At 57.9% G+C, this 19,818-nt stretch overlaps 1 protein-coding gene across 1 annotated transcript in view; it reads left to right on the forward strand.

Moving 5' to 3' along the window:
* Positions 1–752: 752 nt before the first annotated feature.
* MYOM3 (myomesin 3) overlaps positions 753–19,818 on the forward strand; it is a gene marked incomplete at its 3' end in the record, with an annotated part of 46,208 nt that continues 27,142 nt past the window's right edge. Inside the window, exons 1-14 of the mRNA XM_082834837.1 lie at positions 753–858; positions 3,214–3,392; positions 3,676–3,756; positions 4,478–4,637; positions 5,347–5,504; positions 9,144–9,239; positions 10,865–10,953; positions 12,639–12,683; positions 13,164–13,304; positions 14,797–14,958; positions 15,583–15,724; positions 16,700–16,899; positions 17,577–17,630; positions 18,019–18,146. Of these exons, the coding sequence (XP_082690963.1) occupies positions 3,232–3,392; positions 3,676–3,756; positions 4,478–4,637; positions 5,347–5,504; positions 9,144–9,239; positions 10,865–10,953; positions 12,639–12,683; positions 13,164–13,304; positions 14,797–14,958; positions 15,583–15,724; positions 16,700–16,899; positions 17,577–17,630; positions 18,019–18,146 (1,617 nt within the window). The 5' untranslated portion in view covers positions 753–858; positions 3,214–3,231. The remainder of the gene's footprint in view (positions 859–3,213; positions 3,393–3,675; positions 3,757–4,477; positions 4,638–5,346; positions 5,505–9,143; positions 9,240–10,864; positions 10,954–12,638; positions 12,684–13,163; positions 13,305–14,796; positions 14,959–15,582; positions 15,725–16,699; positions 16,900–17,576; positions 17,631–18,018; positions 18,147–19,818) is intronic.

Below are 19,818 nucleotides of genomic sequence, written 5' to 3' on the forward strand. Positions count from 1 at the left end.
GTGCCCACCAGGCCTAGGTTTGAATGAACATGAGGGGAAAAAATTGAGATGGGAGCAGGGCGAGCAAAGGTGGGGAAGAAAGTTCCCACAGTGGCCACTCGGGACGCCTGAGAACTTTGGACAGTGAAGGAGGAAAAGGCTTCCCCTCCTGTCCTGCCTGTGCCACACCCCTGCACACACCCTCGCACATACCCCACTGTGGCCGGGCGGGGCTGGTCAGTAGCTGCTGGAGGGGGCTGTGTAGAGAGATGAGAAGAAACCCACTTCCATTTTCGCCAGTGATAACTTATGAGCACTGAAGACTCATTTTTAGGTCACATCCCCTCCATGTCTTCACAAAGTCTGGGGGCCCAGCCTCACTATCTCTATTTTCAGAAGGGGAATCAGATGAGAGAAGCTGAGGGTCTTCCCCAAAGTACCTGTCACGGTGGCGGGCAGGGCGGGGGGAGGTAGAATTCAGATCAGAGCTCCCAGCAGCTGAGAAAACCTCCCCTGATCTGTTTTCCATACAACCAGGCCTGAGCTATGAGCTCCTTTCCACTGCAGTGGGGATGGAGCCGAGGGGAGGAGCTGTCTTTGGGTGGGGGTGGGGGTGGGGACAGCTCCACCTGTTGCTGCCGTCTTGGCAATGCTGGACCCAGGGAACGGCCCCTCCCTCTGTCGGCACCCCCCCCCCCCCCATAGTTCTCATCCATTATCATCACACTGCTTCAGCGCTGCTATATTTAAGGCCCTTGCAGGCTCCAAGATCACATTCTTCTCCCGGTCCCTGCTGAGTCCAGGGCAAGAAGAAATCAAGGACCCTCTCATCCTCTGGAATCTTCTCCCCAGAGACACTAAGCGGGCACGGCTGCTTCTGTGAGTCACCTCCAGGGATCAGGGGTGGGGAGGGAGACCTCCAGATAATGAGACCCTCAGCTTTCCATTGGCAAGTGGAGTGTGTGTGTGTGTGTGTGTGTGTGTGTGTGTGTGTGTGTGTGTTGGGAAAGGATCCTGGGAGATTTGGAAAGCAAAAGTATACATGTGCTTAGGTATCACCCCAAGTGGAAATGAGAGGGGATTCTAGAAAAAATCTCTGCCCCATCACACTGTTCTGTGTGGCCCTGGATCTTCTGAGCTGAGCCTTCTGTGATGTGAAAGCTACAAAACACACACACGCGTGCGCACACATCACTTCGGGACGCCCTGAGAAGTGGAGGCTTTCCTGTAGGAAGCAGGCATCAGCAGGGACCGGGGTGGACCGGTAGGTCCAGCAAACCTAGAGCAGTCCTGGCGGAGCCCTGCTTGGCCAGCCCGGCAGGCAGGGGATGAGCGCAAGCCCGGAGGGCCCGCACGGCAAGGCGGGGAGGGCGTTCATCCAGCTTGGGCTCGCTGGTACGAAACCGAGGCCAGCACTCCAGCCTCGGAAGCTGGTGGGAGCATTAAGAGCACATCCCAGGCTGGGCAGGCTGTGTCTCCGCTCCCGCCCACAGCACCCAGCTTTCTGCCATCAGGGCTCTGAGTCACTGTGGCTTGGTGCGCGTCTCTTCCACTCCTGAGGAATAGGAGAGGCCTCCTCGCCCCTTCTCACTGAGGGATGCTGTCAGGGGACCGGGCGGGGCAGGGCTGGGGGTGGGCGGCAGACAGACCGAGGCTTGGGAGGAAAGTGGAGTGGGTGGGGAAAGTCACACAGCAGGAGCCCTGGCCCGCGGCTTTGCACCCTCCGGGGCGGCACGGGGGACGATCTCCCTTTCTGGCCAACCACACCCTGCTGAGCCCTCCGCAGCAGGCACACGGCACTCTGGGGGCAGGACTGGGAAGCTGCGATCTCCTCCTTGCTGCCTAATCCTTAGCCTCAGTCATCGCTTTAAAAAGAATCGATGGCTCATCCACTAAAGCCAGGGGTCTGGTTGCAGGCGGCCCTGGAGGTCAGGGATGAGCGCCAGGCCCTCCCGGCTGCGCCAATCAGGAACAGAGCATCCGGGGAAGAGAGCCAGCAGCTGATGCCAGGGAACGTTAACCCTCAGCTGCTAGGGCCGGGGCCATGTGTCCCAGGAAAGCCGGGGGCCTCCCTCTGCAGGGTGGTACCCAGCGGCTCTCTCCTTGGCTGTGAGGAGGAAGGGACAGAAAGGGCAGGCCAGTCACTCTCTGGGTGCAGGCAGACCCTCCTCCTCAGGAGGAAGCGCGTGGGAAGCCCAAGGGGTGCCTGTGCCGTTGTGTTCAGCCGGGGTCACTGTAGGAGGCCAGAAGCCTCACGGGCAGCCCTTGGTCTCGGCGAACACTCCGCAGCAACCCAGTCTGCCTTGGGTGTCCTTTGTGGATGCCCAAAGTGAGCAAACTTTTAGGAACCAGAAGGATCAAATCCCAATAAAATTGACCCTTGGCAGCCTGAGCCCCCCGACACCTCAGAACAGGCCCTTTGAGGCCAAGGAGCTCTGATGAGGTCAGCGGGCCCACCTACCACATCATGGACTTAGAGAAATGGTCCCCCACGGGCAAGTTCACACCCAGGTCAGAACACAGTCCCGCACACACACTCCGCCATAGCCAGCAGGCCCCGAGGGAGAGGCACGGACAGGGCAGAGCCGGACCTCGTGGAAGCAGACAGGAGAGGGCTGAGGGGGAGGGCCCCCCTTCTTCTTCCGCCTTCATGGCCAGGGTCTACCTCAGGGCCTCCCAGGTCAGAGGCCTGGCCCCGAATTCCCACCCGGAGAAGGATGGGAAGCCACTCCAGGGCTTCCACCAGGCATCCTAGAGCCTCAGCACCAGAGGGCCCTCAGAGGCCTGCTGGTGACACCGCACCCCAGATCTGGGAAGGAATTTAGTGCAAAGAACCCAGAGCTAGCTAGCTGGGGGTCCCCCACGCTCCTCGCCTGCCTCTCCACGTCCTGGACATCAGAGTGCTCAATCCCTCACCGTCTGGGAAGCTGAGAGCCGGAGAAGGGAGGGCCTTGCCCAGGTCATGTGGGGGGGGTGGGGGGTGGGGGATGGGGGCAGGTGCTGCTGGAAGCCGGGAGCCACTGGGGCAGCACATGGGGTGGTGGACAAGCCAGGCTGAGAGCGCAAAGCCTGCCTCTGTCACCTGGGCGGGTCCCCCCGCATCGGGCCTGAGCTCCCCTGTCTGCCCACGGGAGAGAGAACCCCTACCGGCAAACCTCCAGAGATGCTGGCGGACCCCACGGGGAAGGGGCGGGTGGACGCCTGGTGGAGTGACCGTGTACCTTGGCTCGGCAGGTCGTCGCTCTTGCAGCCATGACTCTGCCTCAGAGCCCGGGAGGTACGGGGGAGCCCCGGGCACCCCAGGCCGTGGCGATGCACAGGCTGGAGCGCCGCCACGAGGAAGAGCAGAAGTCTGAGCAGCAGCACAGCCTGCGGATGGGCTCCTCCTCGCGGAAGCGCACCTTCCGCAGCAGGTGGGAGCCTCGGGGACCCAGCCCAGCCCCTGCGCTTCCCCCAGGGCCCTCGGCCCGCCGGGGAGGCGCAGCTCTGCTCTCTGGAGGCCCCGGTCTGCGGGGGGAGGCGTAGCCCTGACCTCTGTGTACTTGAGTTTGAGGAGACAGGCACAGCCCTGCTTTCTGAGAGCCCGGTGTGAGGAACGAGGGTGCCTGCTAGTACCCCGAGGTAGGAGGATGGATCCCGCAGCCAGACCCCCAGCCAAACCTGCAGGAGCCATGACCTCTCTTTTCCCGGGGGCAGCGAGGAAGGGTATCGGTTCAGCGCGGCAGACTACGCCCTCGCAGCAGCCCTGGCTCTGACGGCCTCCTCAGAGACGTCGTGGTAAGTCAGGTGACCTTGCCAGAGAGCTCTGGGCTGGGAAGAGGTCGTCGGGTCCAGTCCTCTGCCTCCCCACTGGGCTCCCACACTCAACTTAAAGAACCTGCCCGAAGTTACACATCTAGAGTAGCGGCTAGTCAGAGGTTTAAGCCCGGGGCTGACTGACCACAAGGCCCGCCGCACCACCCTCTGGATGAGCCCTCAGGCAGTAGTGAGGGAGCGTCCCCGGGGGAGAGGCTGGTGGGGGTCTGTACTTCACCACCCGGCTTCCGTGGCGGGGAAGGAGGCGGGGATGGGGAGAGGAGGAACAAGGAAAGCAGCCCACCTTTTGGACACGAGGCCCGAGATGGGAAGGCCTCTGAGCCTGAGAGCATCAGGAGGCCTGAGTCCTGGTCCTGGCTGGCCCGGAGCAGGTTACCCAGCCTCAGGTCCCTACCCTGTAGAACGGGGAGACTAAGACCTGTCCACCTGCTTGCAGTGAAAACAAGAGGAACGATGGCTTGTGAAAGAGCCTCGTGAACTGGATCAATCATATTCATTACGCACCTTCTAAAAGCCGGACCCACGCAGGGCATTCTGGAGGCAAGAGAGGATTAAAAGTTGCCCTTGTCCTCAAGAAGCTTTAAGTGTGGCCGGCAGTGCTGGGCGTGGGGAAGGCAGGGCCAGGGCGTCCCCACATCACTAACCCCAGGGTCTCCACCCCTGATGGCCTCCGTCACCGCAGGGAGGCCCAGCTGAGGCGCCAGACCAGCACCGTGCAGCTGGAGGAGAGAGGGCAGAAGCGGGTGGGCTTCGGCAATGAGTGGGAGAGGACGGAGATTGCCTTCCTACGGACCCAGTGGCTGCTGCGCCAGAGGCGAGACTGGAAGGCGCTGAGATGGCAGGTGAGAGGCATGGGCTGGGGCCTCCAGGGCCCTGAAAACTGAGACCCATCACACGCCATCCAACTCAACCTACCCCCTTCTCAAGAAGAGCTGGACATCCCAGTGCCCCTACCCTCTAGCTGCGTGACCTTGGTCAAGCAATAGTTCTAACTGAGCCTCTATTTTCTCATTTGTAAAATGGGTGTATGTGGTACCAATGCTTGGTGTCGAGGTGGGAAGTAAATGAGATCAAGCTGGTAAAGTCACTTTCCCAGTGCCTGGAACACAGAAGACCCTCAGGGAATGCTACTCCTAACAAACGTCAGGGATCTGAAGCCACTTCCATTCCCCCTCCCTGGGCAGGACAACAACAGCTGTAATACTTACATGGGTGTTATCAGTGCCTATGTTTTTCACATATTAATTCATTTAATCCTCACTGCAACCCCACAGGAGGGTGGGGGAATATTATTATCATCCCCATTTTACAGATAAGGAAATGGAGGACTGGCCTATGGTCTCACAGCTAGTAAGTAGCAGCGTTTGGCCTTGACCCCACGCCCTGCCCTCTGTGGCTCGCTGCCTCTCAGCCGCTGGTTGGGGGGGTGCGCGGCTCCAGCCCACGTGGGCCCGACTCCAGAGCCTGGGTGTCGGGGGAAAGGTAACAGCAAAGACTGGGGAGAGGTGGTGCCCCGGCTCATAGAAGTCACAGGCCCCCTCCCACCTCCAGACAGAGAAGAAGGTCCGGGAGGCCAAGGAGCTGAGGGATCTGTGTTCCGGACGCGGGCCCTGGTTCTGGATCCCGCTGCGCTCCCACGCCGTCTGGGAGCACACCACGGTCCTACTGACCTGCACCGTCCAGGCCTCGCCTCCACCCCAGGTCACCTGGTAAGCCCCCGGGGGGCAGGAGAGAAGGGGTCCTTGCCCTGCCCCCATGCTCTGGGCCTCTGGGGGTTCCCTGAGTGTGAGTTCCTTACACCCAACACCTCCCTTCCAGGGACCCGGCCCCTCCCCTAGAAGTTCCTGCCGCCTTAGAAAAGCTGCAGACCCACAGACCCTGAGCTCTGCCCTCCCCAAACAGAGCAGCAGCTGCTGGGGAGGCTCAAGAGGGGTTATTCTTAGCTGCCTCCCAGCCAGCCTGGGGCTAGAAGTCTGGGCTGCCTGGGGAGCCAGCGCTTGTAAAAATATGATTCTGGTGGCATGTGAAGGCAGCTGCTCTGAGCTGGACATCCCTGGGGCTGCAGGAAGATGGGGGGAGGCAGGGAGGGCGGGGGCCCTGTAGTGAGAAGGAGCTCAGGCCTCGCTCTCTCTCTGCCAATTTGGTGTGTGGTCTCAACTATGGCTCTTAACCTCTCTGGTCCTGCCTCCGTTTCCTGTTCTGTAAAATGGGTTGAAGACCTCCTGTCCGGCTTGCACGTGGCGAGGATTTAATGCCACGACAACGTGGAAGCCCTCAGAACTTGAAAGGTGCTGGGAAAGCAGGAGGTGCCGTTCCTGTGAGTGAACCCGTGACAGAACCACAGAGTCGAAGCCTTGCCGGCGGAGGCGGGCAGAGGCAGGAGCCTCCTGAATGGGCCTGGTGGAGGTGGGGGTGGAGAGTAGGAAAGTGATCATTCCAGTTGGCTTTTCTTTTTTTTTTTTTTTCCTTAAAGCATATATAATGCCTCAGAAGTCAGAGAAAGAAAAAGAGCTTAGGCCAAGGCAATCAAGAAAGGTGTTCTGAGGGAGGTGGCCTTGGGGCTGGTCATTGCCAGGTGGCATTCATTCAAATTCCTTGGGAACCAAGGCAGTCCAGTAGGAGGACTGCTCCCAATGGCCAGCCTGGGCTAAGTGGGGGTCAGCTGCTCAGCTGGCCTGGCCTGGCAGCTAAGCCCTGCCCTGCCCTGGCACTGAGGCCCACATCTAAGCCATGTCATGGGAGCCTCTTGGGAGGGAGTCTTGTTTCCACCCTTGCCAGCAAGGTTGCCACAACAAGGAGCTGAGCATTCTTTGTAAGTGGCAGAGGCCAAGGCCAGGCCCACCTCCAGCCAGAGGGACTCAGGTGGCCCCCGGGGCTCCTGGCTTTGGGATCTGGTTTCCCTTCATCAATCACCTCCGGCAGGGCCACACATCATCCCGGGATTGGCCTCCAGAGCTCTGCCTGGGCCTGGTAGAGACCCAGCCCCCCAGTCAGCAGGAAGATACTGGCTGCCCAGGCTTGTCAGGCGAGTCCATTCATTCACCAATTATTGAGCACTTCCTGAATGCAGGGGCAACTTCAGGCGAGTTAGGCAAGGCCCAGGCTGGCTATGTTTATACTGCAGAAGTGGGCCCTGGCCACAATTCATTAATGTCAGAATCACTCTCCCAGGCCAAGTAGCCTTCAAAAGTAAAATCTCACACCAAAATATGGGGAATTCCCTGGCTGGCCAGTGGTTAGGACTCGGCGCTCTCACTGCCAGGGGCATAGGTTCGATCCCTGGTGGGGGAACTAAGATCCCACAAGCCGCATGGCCAAAAACTTAAAAATTAAAAAAATAAAGGGGGGAAGGGGGGAAAAACACACCAGAATATGTAGGGGAAAAATAAACCTAGAAAAATAATAAAAATCTCACTATTTTATGTGGGCCTCTCTGAGCCAGGCTCTAGGCTGGGTGCCTCGCCTTAGCTGTCTCACTTAATGCTGTTTTATGATTGGCTGCCATTCAGCCTCATCCTTCAAGGGCCTGCGGCACAGGCAGGAGACTGAAGCCCAGAGGGGGGCAAAATGAGACCTCAGGTCTCTGGCTGCCCGGGTTGTGCCCAGAGCTGCAGCTGCTGCTTTTTCTGGGAAAGGCAGAAAGCTGGCCAGGCTGAGTTGTCTGGAATGTTCCTGACAGCTGGCGGGTGGGGGGGCTGACCTTGGCCCCCAGGCCTGGGAGATGCGGAAAGATTGGGCATGCAGATTAGGCACCATCCTCCCCACAGGAGACTTAGTTGGGTTCCTTTCAGAAGAGGTCACAGCCTGAGGGCTGTGTAGTGGGGCGTGGGCACAGCACTGTTTGGTTGCCATGGAGACAAACAGGGGCGGGGGGGGGGGGGGATGGGTGCTGTCCAAGGAAGGTGATGTACTGAGGTTGGGGTGCCCTCTCTTGGCCAAGGCCTCCTCTTTGAACTCAACCACCACTGGGGCTGATTTTTCATGCAAAGTTCTCATGGACACAGAGGCCCAGAGAGGGGGACTGATTTGCCCAAGGTCACACAGCAAACTAATTTTCACAGACATTCACTCGCCAACCCCAACTCCTCAGGCCTCCAGAACATACCCCAGTGGGCTGTGGACAGACACAAGGCCACCTCATTGTTCAGTGCCTGTGGCAGATAAAACCAGACCCCAGAGTTCACAGAAAACAAAAGGAAGTATCCAGGGTAGAGCGGGGCAGGGCGATCTGCGGGGCCATGCTTCGGAATCACCTGGGAAATTTTAAAAATTACTGATACCTAGTTCCCATGCCCAGAAACTCTGATTTCATTGATCTGGGCTTGAGACTGGGCATGGAGATTTTTTTAAGGCTTAAATAAGATAGATCTTTTTTTTCTTTCATGTAAATGTCTGATGTAGACAGGGCAGGGCTGCTATGGCAACTCCACCACAGATTCCTCAGGGACGCAGGCCTGTTCCCTCACACTGCTTCAGGGCACAGGCCTTCCTGGTTCGAGATGCAGCCCTCATGGCCATATTCTTGCCGCAGAATGGAGGGAAAGATGATGGGAAAAGGGGCAAAGGATGTCATCAGAAGCTTGTACTTACTTTCTGCTAACAAGACTTAGTTTAGTCACATGGCCACACCTAGCAGAAAGAGAGGCTAAGAAACATGTCATATTTACTTTAGAATAAGAGGGAGAATGGCTACTGGAGACCAATGAGCAGTTTCTGGTGCAAATTCTCAAAGGCTTACGTTCAGACTCTGAGCATGGAGATTGTTAAAGCTTCCTCTAGTGATTTTAACAAGAACTGAGATCAAGAACTGCTGTCCTTGGGGTTGACAAGAAGGTAGGGATGGGGAACTTTCCTTGGTACCCCCTTCAGAGAGGAAGGAAAAGCTGGGGCCTGGTCTTTGGGGGATACCACTGGTAGGGGGAGGGGCAGATACCCCTAATGACAGCTCCCTCTTCTCGCCCTCCAGAAGAGAATGAACCCTTGAGCATCTACAGCAGGGATTCCCAACCCCTGAACCATCCCCCTCCCCACCCCTCCCGGTCTGTGGAAAAATTGTCTTCCACGAAACCGGTCCCTGGTGCCAAAAAGGTTGGGGACCAGTGCTATGTACAGTCTTCAAGCTTTACATATCTTATCCCATTTAGTCATCACAACAACCCTACAAGGTCAGTGCAATTATTATTCCCATTTCACAGATGAGGAAAACTGAGGTTCAGAGCAGTGAAAGTGCTGCCCTGGGTCACACAGGTAAGCAGCACAAAGCCGAGGTTGGAATCCAGGTCTGAGAGGCTCGGGATCCTTCCCACACTGAATCACACTGCCTTCCACACACCACTGTGTCTCTACAGGTACAAAAATGACATGCGAATTGATCTCCGCCTCTTCCCTGCCGGAAAGTACCGAATCACCAATAACTATGGACTGCTGACACTGGAGATTAGGAGGTAGGACCATGAGCCCTAGAGACCCACGGCCCCCAGTCCTAGCACTACCACAGCCAGAGCAATGAATCCAAACCCTTCCTCGGAGCTATGAACCAAGTCAGCCTCATCTTCAGAAGTATCTGGGGTGCTTGTTAAAATACTGATTTGTGGGATGTACCCTCCTTTTGCCCTCAGAGAGTCAGATTAAATAGTTCTGAAGTGCGGCCCAGGCATTTGTATTTAACAAACACCCCCATGTGATTCTAAAGCCTTGGGATACACGGGGAAAAATTTGGACTCAGAGGCTAGCAGCAAGGACTGAATGAATGCTGAGCTAGGCATGCAGGGAGAGCTCCTTGCTGGAGGAGAGAAAACACACGTATACACACACACACACACACACACACACGTGCAAGGGGGAGCAGCTGGAAGGAGAGAGTTAGGTAGGCCTTTTAGGAGGTGGTGAGTCTTAAGCATGGTTTTAAAAGAAGAGGCAGGATGTATGGAGGGAGAATTGGAGCACAGTCTGCCCCGAAGTGTGCATTATGCGTACGAGGTGCCAGGTGTTGAATTCCTCCGGGTGCTAAGCCCTGCGCTCGCTGCTTTACACATAATGCCCACCACCATTCTCCACAACGCAGGGAAGCGTTGTTCTGTCCGTGTTACAGGTGAGAAAACGGAGGCTCTGAAACATTAAGTGTCTTGCGCAGCCTGTACAGGGCAGGTCCTGGGTTTGAGTCAGTTCTCTCCATCTGGGTTCTTTCCAATACACCAAACCCGCCACCTCAAGCAACTCGGGCTTCAGAGACACAAATATGAACAGGACCCTCGAGAAGCAAAGTGAGGCTACATGGACATAAGTACCTGACCATCCAAGGCTACAAAGGGAGGCGCCCCGTGGGCGGCACAGTCGGGAAGAGCATGCAGGGCTGGGCAGCCTGGAGGGACACATGGAACCGGCCCTTGAAACGAGAGGGATTCCTGCCCCGAGCAGCCAGGGGAGGGGAGGGGGCACCGAGGGGCCTCTCTGCTTGCTGATGGGGTTGGATGTGTGACTTGTGTCCTACCATCTAGCCTCTTTGCCACCATGGTGCCCTGGGATGGAGCTGGCCCAAGCCTCCACTGGGAACAAGACAAGGCTGGCCTGGCTGGTGGTGAAAACCAGGCCTGCGGCTGAGAACCCCTGGGCATCCGGCCCAGTTCTGGCACAGACTGGCAGTGTACCTGGGGCAACTCCAGCTCCAGGGTTCTGCTCTGGAGGTGTTGATAGGGCCAGAGGCCGTGCCTGGGGGAGGGCTCATCCCCTCGAAGCTCGGTTGAATTCCAGTTGCTCTGGGACTCTGGACAAGTCACTTAGCTTAAGTGTTCTGATAACAATCATATTTTCAAAGCACTTTCACCTGAGGCGGTTTAGGCTGCTGTTACATCCCGAGATTTTCAAAGGAGGACTTGGAGGCCTGGAGAGGGACAGTGGCAGCCCCAAGGCCCCCAGCTTCTCAGAGGCAGGCCCTGACCTAGAGCCTGAAGTCCTCCCCCAGGCCTTCCTGTTAACCTCCCCCTTCCCCCCACACCCCATCTGCACGGGGACTTGAGTTTCCCGTGGAGCCCAGCCGTCTCGGGGGAACATCTCCCTCCCTGCTTTTCAGATGCACCATTGAGGACGCAGGCACCTACACAGTGATGGTCAAGAACGCCTACGGCCAGGCCTCCTCCTTCGCCAAAGTCCTTGTCCGCAGTGAGTCCTGCCATCACCAACAGGCCAGAAAGCCCACAGCAAACCCCAGATGAGCAGATGAGGACATGAGTCTGCGCCAGACTCGGGGAGGGACCCTCAGCCCAGGGGTATTTGGTCTGGGATCAGGTGACCAGGGCAGCCACCGGGATTCCCGCTCCCCAGGGCCTTCAGAGCAAGTGAGATCCTCCGCCCTCAGACTGTACAACCTACATCCCTGTTCAAGGGGACCCCACCTGCCTGTCCCCAAAGAGCATGCTCATCCCATCGAGCTGGGCTTGGGTCCAGATCCAGCTCAGGGCCTCTGGGAGGGCGGCCTGGCTACCAGCAGTCCTCAGGGGCAAAGGTTGATTCCTACCAAGTCCCCTCCTGACCCCCCCTGCCCCTTTTGGCTTCTGGTGCATATTCCCCAGTGGGCTCAGGTCCCTCCTGGAGGTTAATCACAGCAGGAGGCAGAGGAGACACTCAGGACTCCTTCAGGCCCCCGTCCACCTGCTGCCTCTGGCGCTGACCGGCCGTGTGAGCCTGGGTGCCGTCTCACTTACCTGACCTCCCCACCTGCAAAGGGGGCATCCTACCGCCTCCCTCAGATACGCCTGTGGATTAAATGAGATGGTTTAGGTAAAACTTGGCTGGATCAGGGCCGAGCCCAGCCCAGAAGGCCACACCTTTGAGCCCAAGGCTTTGCCCTCAGGGCCCTGAGAGAAACTGCACGTGTGTGGGTTTGTGTGCGCGCGCACGCGCGCGCACACACACACACACACACACACACACACACACACACTGAACAGCAGACAGGCCTGAGTCTAGTCCCCACCTCCCAGCCTCTCATCGGACCTTCTTAAACTGTCCTTCACAGCCTCTCCACCCCTCTGCCTTGTTCCCCAAATCGCTCTTGGTAGGCAGCTGTCCCCGCTGCCAGGCCAGGCTCTCTGGGTGGAATCTGAGCCATCCCTATAGGCAGTGCCCAGAGTCAATTGCAAGGTCAGGCATCGGGCCCTTGGGCCCTGCCTTCCTCTGTCCGCCCGTCCTTCCCATCATTTCATCCACATATCCCCATCCCTCCTCCATCAAGGCCATCCCAGGGACCAGTGTCATGTCCTGGCTTCAGGCTGCTGGGGTGCTCGCTAGGTGATTATGCCTCAGTTTCCTCATTTGTATGAGAGGATAATAATGACAACAACAGACAAGGCTGCTGTGGATTAAACGAGTTAATAAGCGACACGTGGTACCCGCTATGTGAATAAAAATGTTCTCACTATCCCCTGGTGGTCCGTGTCCACACCACCTTGGACTTCACCCTGAAGCCTCCAGGAGGCTCTCTTAGCGCTGCCCTGGACCCACCAGAAATCCCAGTCTGACCAGGCTCCACCTGTAGGACTGTGATTCTGGCGGTGGATTTGGGTAAAGGAAGGAAACCACCATTTATTGAGCACTGACTGTATGCCAGGTTCCTGCTGAGGGCTTTGTTCATGTGAACTCATGTATTCAGAATCCCCCCGCCACCACCATCAGGGAGGAGTCAATAAGGAACTGAGGCACAGAAAGGCTAGGGAACTTTCCCCAAGCTGAAGGGGGAGCCACTGCCAGATCAGGATTCAAACCCATGACCAAAGGCCATGCCTCCAAAATCCAGTAGGAAGGTGGGCTCTGAGCCTTCTCCAACTCCATTTGCTCTGGGTTTTCAGCTTACCTGGGGAAGGATGCTGGCTTCGATTCGGAGATCTTTAAAAGTAAGGAGGCTTGGGGAGGGATGGGCCCTCAGGGAGGAGGGTGTCTGGGGCTCCTCGTCAGGGCCCCCAGCAGTCCCCTTTAGAATATCGCCATCCACTGCCCACAACGGGCTGTCCACGTGTGGTTTGCCTATAAACTGTTCATACCTGTGGACTGGTTTCTGGGGTCCCTAGGCACCCCGGAGCTGCCTCCAGCTGCTGCACTCTCAGTGGCCAAGACTGAATGAGAAAAAGGCAAATCCAAAAAGACAAACCAGTATTTGCCGTTTCGGCTCATCTGGTCCCACCCAGAGAAATCTCTCCCCACCCCCGGCCCCCAGGCTCAGGCCCCCTCTTCTCTTTGTTAACACCACCTGCAAAACTGTGAATCCTGACCCAGAGGAGCAGGGACACCCCGGAAGGGTCCTCACGCGCATCTAAGCCCCAGGCTGAGCTGGCAGCCTTAGAAGACTTCTGCCCTAAATTTCTGTTCCCACCCAGGACTGATGTTTGGCTCCAATGTGGAATTCACATCGGTGCTGAAACCAGTCTTCGCCCGTGAGAAGGAATCCTTCTCCCTGTCCTGCCTATTTTCTGAAGATGTATTAGACGCCGAGCAGAACATCCAGTGGTTCCGAGATGGTGAGGACCCCTAGTCCTGGCCCCTTACCTGCAGAGGCAGATGTGGAAGCCAGAGAGGGACTAGAGCCCTGGCTCCATCCCCACCCCTGGGACCCCCGGTGGAGAGAGGAACTCAGCTATGCCCGCCCCCTAACTGGTACAAGCTGGGCGATGGGTGCCGATGAGGTAAAGGGAAGCAGAGCACAGCCAGGTGGGTTCAGATCAAGTCACCCTGCAAAGTGTCACCGAGCACCCGTCGTGCCAGGCCCTGTGCTGGGTGCCGGGGCAGGGTTAGGAACAGACATGCGTAAGCTCAAGGGGCTGTCCATCCGGGAGGAAGCAGGAAGCCAGAACACAATTGCACACTGCCCGTTGAGAGCCTGTGGTTGGCCAGGCACCAGCCCAGCCCTTTACATCTATGGGCTCGACATCAGCGCCCTAGGGGTAGGTGATGACATTTGAAGCAACAAGAACAGAGGCTAAGGCCAGGAGCAGGTCAGCCTGAGGAGGGTCAGGGCAGGTTGTGACAATTGCCTCGGGCTTTTCAGAGTCAGGGTTGTAGGTGCAGGTACATAACTGCTACTCGTGAGCTGGAAGGTTCACGGGGGGTCATGGGCCAGGGCTGGGGAAGACTGGTCAGCCAGGGAGGAGAGGAACAGCTGGGCTTCCTGCCCCATTCGTGACCAGGCCTGCAGCCAAAGGGCCAGGAGCACAGCCCCCTGACACCCCAGAGCTTGAGCCTGGGGAAGCTGCCCCTGCTGGGGGCTGGAGTGGAGGAGTGGGAAAGCCACGAGCCCTGAGAAACAGCTGCGACAACAGGCAAAGAGCTTTCCCAAACCTGCAGGTCTTCCAGAACAGAGGCGCTGGCAGGAGGGAGGGGACTTCGCGTGGCACAAAGAGCAGGGTGGTGCAACAGCAGGACCGCAGGGCGAGGCCTAGAGCCCCAGAGCCCCTTCCCCCTCCCCTCACTAAGGTCCCGCCTGCCCAGTCCCCACCTGCCTCACTGGCACCCCGACTCTTTCAGTAAGTCCCCTACCCCTTTCCTGAGTCCCCACCCCCCTCAACAGGCCCCCCTCCCTCCATTAAGCTCACACCCCCTGCCCACCGAGCCCCGCCTCCTTTCTCGAGCCCCCAGCATCCCAATGAGCCCCTGACCCTCACACAGGCCCCATCTCTCTTGGTCCCACTTCTTCACAGGACCTCCGACTTCTTACCGAGCCGCTCACCCAGCCGCTGACCACTTCCCTGAACCCTCATTACCTCACTGAAGCCCCAGCCCCTTCCCTGGGCCCGGCCCTGCCACCCCCTGCCCGCCTCAAGCCTTCTGCAGAGGAGAGTTCAGAGGCCACGTTGGCAGAGTCCTGGAGGTCACCACCCCCTCCCCAACTGCCCAGCAGAGCCTCAGGCTCTAGCCGGGCCAAACTCCCCTCTGCCTAAACCCCCAGAGCATCTGTGGGTTCCCAGGTGAGGCCCAGATCCCCCACGAGCTCACCCTGGACCCCTCCCTCTACAGGGAGGCCGCTGAAGTCCTCCAGCTGCCGGCAGATCCTCTACACAGACCGCCAGGCGTCCCTGAAGGTGTCCTGCGCCTACAAGGAGGACGAGGGTCTCTACACGGTCCAGGTGCCCTCGCCCTTTGGGCTCCGGGAGCAGAGTGCCTATGTGTTTGTGAGAGGTGAGGGGGCAGTGGGGGACCGGGGCTCTGCCTTGACTGATTTGCTGTGGGACATTTGGGCGAGTCCCTGCTCCTTGAGGCCTCGGTTTCCATGCTATATATTGGGGGTGCTGGGGTAGAGTCTCTCTAAAATCCCTGTGCATCCCATGACCCTCCAAAGGGACACAGCCTGAGAGTCTGAGACGTGGAGCCAGCTGGAGAGGGAGGGCTGATCGTGGGCTGGGACCATTCTAGTCCTGGTTGATTTCTGTCTCCTGGCTTTGCCACTTCACTAGCTGGGTGATTTGGGGAAATTCACTTCTCCTCTATGACACTCAGTTTTCCCACCTGCAAGATGGGGGGTTGCGCCGGGACTCAGAGATTAATTATGCCAATTGTTCAGGTGTGTGGCGTAGAATGGGACCCTAATAAACGGTACTCCTACCCCTACCCCCAGATGTTGTTGTTTGAAAGGAAGAGGCTGTTATTCAGGTCGTTCTCCTCGAGATCCAACTGAGCCCCTGGGGGGTGGTGAATGAGAAGAGGATGAGGGGTGAGAATGGGAGGGGGTCTGTCGCCAAGTGGACATTGACGGGAAGAGCCTCCCCCCACTCTCTTCCCACCCCCGCCCACCCCGGGCTTCAGATGCTGCAGCCGAGAAGCCTGGGGCTCCAGGATCCCCCCTGAATGTTCGATGCCTGAACGTGAACAGGGACTGCCTCATCCTGACGTGGACCCCGCCCAGCGACACACGTGGCAACCCCATCACCAGCTACTCCATTGAGCTGTGAGTCGGTCTCTTCAGTGGCAGAGCCCATGGGGGTAGATGGCTCTGTGAGGATAAGCGTGGGGGCCATGGGAAAGAGGGACCCCCATGCCTGTCCTTGGAATAGGGCAGGAGGTAAATGTGTTATTTAGGGGCAATAGAAGGGTGTCCGCCCCCGGAGTCAGCCGCTGCCCTCTAGACCCTTTACAGCAGGAGCTGCCACTGGGAGGGGCAAACATCAGTGCTTGAAACCTGAGCACGTGTGGATGCTGTCCTCCCTGAGTGCCGGAGACAGAGTAGCACTGACGCGGGAGGGAGGGGGCACACCAGGAAAGGGGAGGCCTAGAACACCCCACCTCCTTCACCTGCCGCCGGCTCCGGGGCCCTAGCTGGAGGTAAGCTAGACCAGCCACTCGAATCCTTCCAACAATCCCTATCTAAGGGGGGCAGGGGGACTCTCTAGTGCCCCATTCTACAGATGAGGAAACTGAGGTACATGGCCCCATCTAGCCAGTACTGAGGACAGTGGCACCCAGGGGGGCACAGAGACCCCAGACTCTGAGGGTCATTCTGGAAGGCACTCCGACAGGGAGTGGACAGCCCTCTGGGGAAAGGCTAACTCGCCCACTCACAAGCCATGTGACCTTGGGCAAGTCATCTCACTCTCTAAACGCGGATCCCGTTGGTAGAGTGAAGGTAATCACACCTAACCATGAGGACCGTCAGGATTAAACGCGATAGCAGGTGCAGAGGGACACAGATGGCTCCAGACATGCAGGAAAGCTCCATGGGAGGCACTAGCTATTTTGATTAGCATCGCGCTTGGTGGAGGATGGTGAGAAGGCCTCCTGGGGCCCGAGGTTGGAGCCGGACTTTTAAATGGAGAGAGATGAGCTGGGCCGGCAGCCCAGGGTGGGGGAAGGGCCCTGGAAGAGGCTCACCCTGGGAAGATGTGAGTCACGGGCAGGGGCTGCAGCCCAGGCCTCTCTCCCACAGGTGCCAGGGCGAGTCCGAACAATGGGTGCCCTGCCACCAGGCCCCCGGCGGGACCTGTCGGTGCCCAATCCAAGGCCTCGTCGAAGGCCAGAGTTATCGGTTCCGGGTGAGAGCCATCAGCAGAGCGGGCAGCAGCATCCCCTCCAAGGCTTCAGAGCCGGTTGCCATGGGCGACCCTGAGGAAGCCCGGAAGAAGACAGGTGGGCACAGAGGCCCTGCGGGGACATTCCAGAGCATCAGTCAGGGCATGCTCAGGACTGCCTCACGCAGGAGACAGGCACACAGCCCCCGTGCCAAGCCCTGATCCAGGAGGGGAGACACAGCCTAGCCCTCAGGAACCCCTAATCTGATGGAGGACACACAGTGCTGTCCTTAGCAACCCCTAGCTGGAGGGGGAAGGTACAGCGCGTCTCATGGAAGAAACACAAACCTGTCCACACAAGATGCTAATCTGGGGTAAAACCACAGCACCCTCTTCGGATGCCCTTAATCTGAAGGAGGAAAACCGTCCTGCCTCAGAAGCCCCCAGCCTGGACGGCGGGGGGAACACAGCCCTCTCAGCTCTGAGGAGTCAGCCTGATTTGGGTTTGCTGTGCCCTAGAGATCTGACCCCATCACTTCTCTCTGTCCCAAGAGGACAGAGCATCTTTGGGGTCCAAGAGCAGCAGTGCTGCACTTTGGACCCCTGAGATCGCTGGGGCCCAGATGGCCCTGCTTGAGGACACACAGTGAGGGGCCGGAAGGCCAGGACCAGGAGTGGGGGAGGAATCAGCACCCAGAGTGGGGCAGGCCCTTCCCTGTGGCCTGCTGAGCCCGCCCACCACACACACCCTGCACCCCTTAGCTCTCCCCTAACATGTTCCCTTCTCCCCACTAGAGATCCCCTTTGATACAGGAAAAACGATCACGGTCAGCACAGATGATTCTGAAGGTACGTGTGAACCTCCTGACACTTTGTCTCAAGACTCCAGCCCCCTTTGCGGTTCTGGAAACTCTGGGCCACAAACTGAACCCAGAGGCAGAAGCTGTCGTGTGCAGGGTGCGGGGAGGCGAGCGGGGGCAGGATCCAGGCTGAGGGGCCAGGCTCTCTGGTGGGCGACTGCGCCCCTCGCGGAGGAAGTAGACGTCGGGGAAAGTCCCGGCAGGACGTGGGGAGACCTGGGTTCTGGCCCTGGCTCTGCCCGGCCTTGCTGGGTGACTGGAGCAAGTTCCTGCCCCTCTCTGGGCCCCAGTTCCCTCCTCAATGAAGTGAGGGGCTGAGATCTGGGGTCTCCGACGGCCCACACATCTCCCCCCACCCCCGATGGCTCTGATTCCAGACTTCGTGACCATCCCCTCACCTCCGACCAATGTCCACGCCAGCGAGATCCACGAGGCCTATGTGGTTCTGGGCTGGGAGAAGCCAAGACCCCGGGGCAAAGCCCCACTGACGTACTTCCTGGAGAAGGTACGGAGACCCCAAGGGCCCCAGCCCCAGGCCAGCCTGAGAAACAGACGCGCTGTGTTACCAGGACGTGGGGGGGTGTTCAGGGAGGCGCTGGGAGACCCCGACAGTGTCCCCTGGGAGGCCTGAAGAGAAGAGAATTTCCTGCCTGGAAGGCTTGAGCATAGCCCTGCACAGAGGCAGGCAGGTGGATTAAATGACCTTTCTAGGTTACCTCCAGCCCTGAGGAGTCAGTTACTGATGGCAGTTCCGGAAGCTGTTCACGGAAATACACAAAATCAAGAGACACAGACAATAGCAACAGTAGATCCGCCATGTCCTGCGCACACCCGCACCCCAAGTCTGTCCGGCACCTGGTCACACATCGGGTCGAACACCCAACCTCGGCCAGGGCCAGGGTGGGAGGGAAGCCAGGATGGTGCCCACCTGCCAGGGTCATTGGCAGACAGCACATACAGGGCATGGGGGGTGGAGGTGGGTAGCACCAGGAGGCGGTTCTCCCTGGGGGCAGAGTAGGGGCAGGAGACTGGGGAGGGGGGCAGCTCATGTGAAATGGATTTCACAGTGGAGGGGAGGCACTGTGGCAGAGTAAAAAACAGCATGGTGTTAAGATCCATTTCATTCCTGACTTCTGCTGTGTGAGCTCCTTTGCTAAGTTCTCTGAGCCTCAGTTTCCTCCAGCATAGAATGGACACCCTACCCTGTGAGGGTGAAGTCGAAGCAGCACATAGCCAGGGCCCGCAGCCCTGGGACTGTAAACCCTTCCCAAGGAGATGCTCTTGCCTCTGATCCCCCTAAAGGAAGACACCAGGTTTACCTTCTCATTACTCGCTGGGTCCAGCACGGTGCCTGGCACATGGCAGGTGGACGGTACAGGTTTAGTGAATCAAGGAATAAAAAGGTTCCAGGGAAGAGTCTGTGGCTCTCATTGTCCAGATAGGCCTCTCTGCACATTCACAGGTGATCCTATTTCTCTGACATGGGAAAGCTATGGATAATGGAGGATTTGTTTTGTGAGGCTATAGCATATAATGGTTAAGACCTTGGAGTCAGACTGCCTGGGCTCTAATCTTGTCTCTGCTACTTACTAGCTGTGTGACCTTGGGCAAGAAATTTAACCTCTCTGTGCCTCAGTTTCTTCTTCCATGATATAGACATAATAATTGTACATCTTATAGGGTTGATGTGAGAATCAAATTAACTAAAGCACGTCAAGACTTAGAACAGAACTTGGCACGCAGTGGGTGCTCAGCCGTGTTCCTTGGTTTTTGTAGCGATTTCTTAGCCTACCTGGGTTCTAGGCTACTGACAGCCAGGTGGGCCTTGGGAGGGAAAAGCACAGAGAGGGCAGGGTCAGTGGGTCCCCCCAGGGCTTCTAGGTTTTAACTCTCACACCCAGACTCGGCAGAAGTGGCCTCTGGGTGCCTATTAACCTGCATCACCCTCGGCTCTTCACCCTCTATCTACCCAGAGACACAGGATTTATGGCTGCCTTTGGGGCCCCTGACGCTGTGTAAAATGAGCAGGTGTGGGGGTACCCACACCTGAGCTTAAATACCAAATATGCCAGCTATTAGATGTGTGACTTTTGGCCAAGTTACCGAAACTTCCTGAACCTGAATTTTCTCATTGGTGGGGGAAATTAACCCTTACTTTGCAGAGTTATTGTGAGAAT

The sequence above is a fragment of the Leucopleurus acutus genome, assembly GCF_964270905.1.
Source record: "Leucopleurus acutus genome assembly, chromosome: 2".
Taxonomy (NCBI): Eukaryota; Metazoa; Chordata; class Mammalia; order Artiodactyla; family Delphinidae; genus Leucopleurus; species Leucopleurus acutus.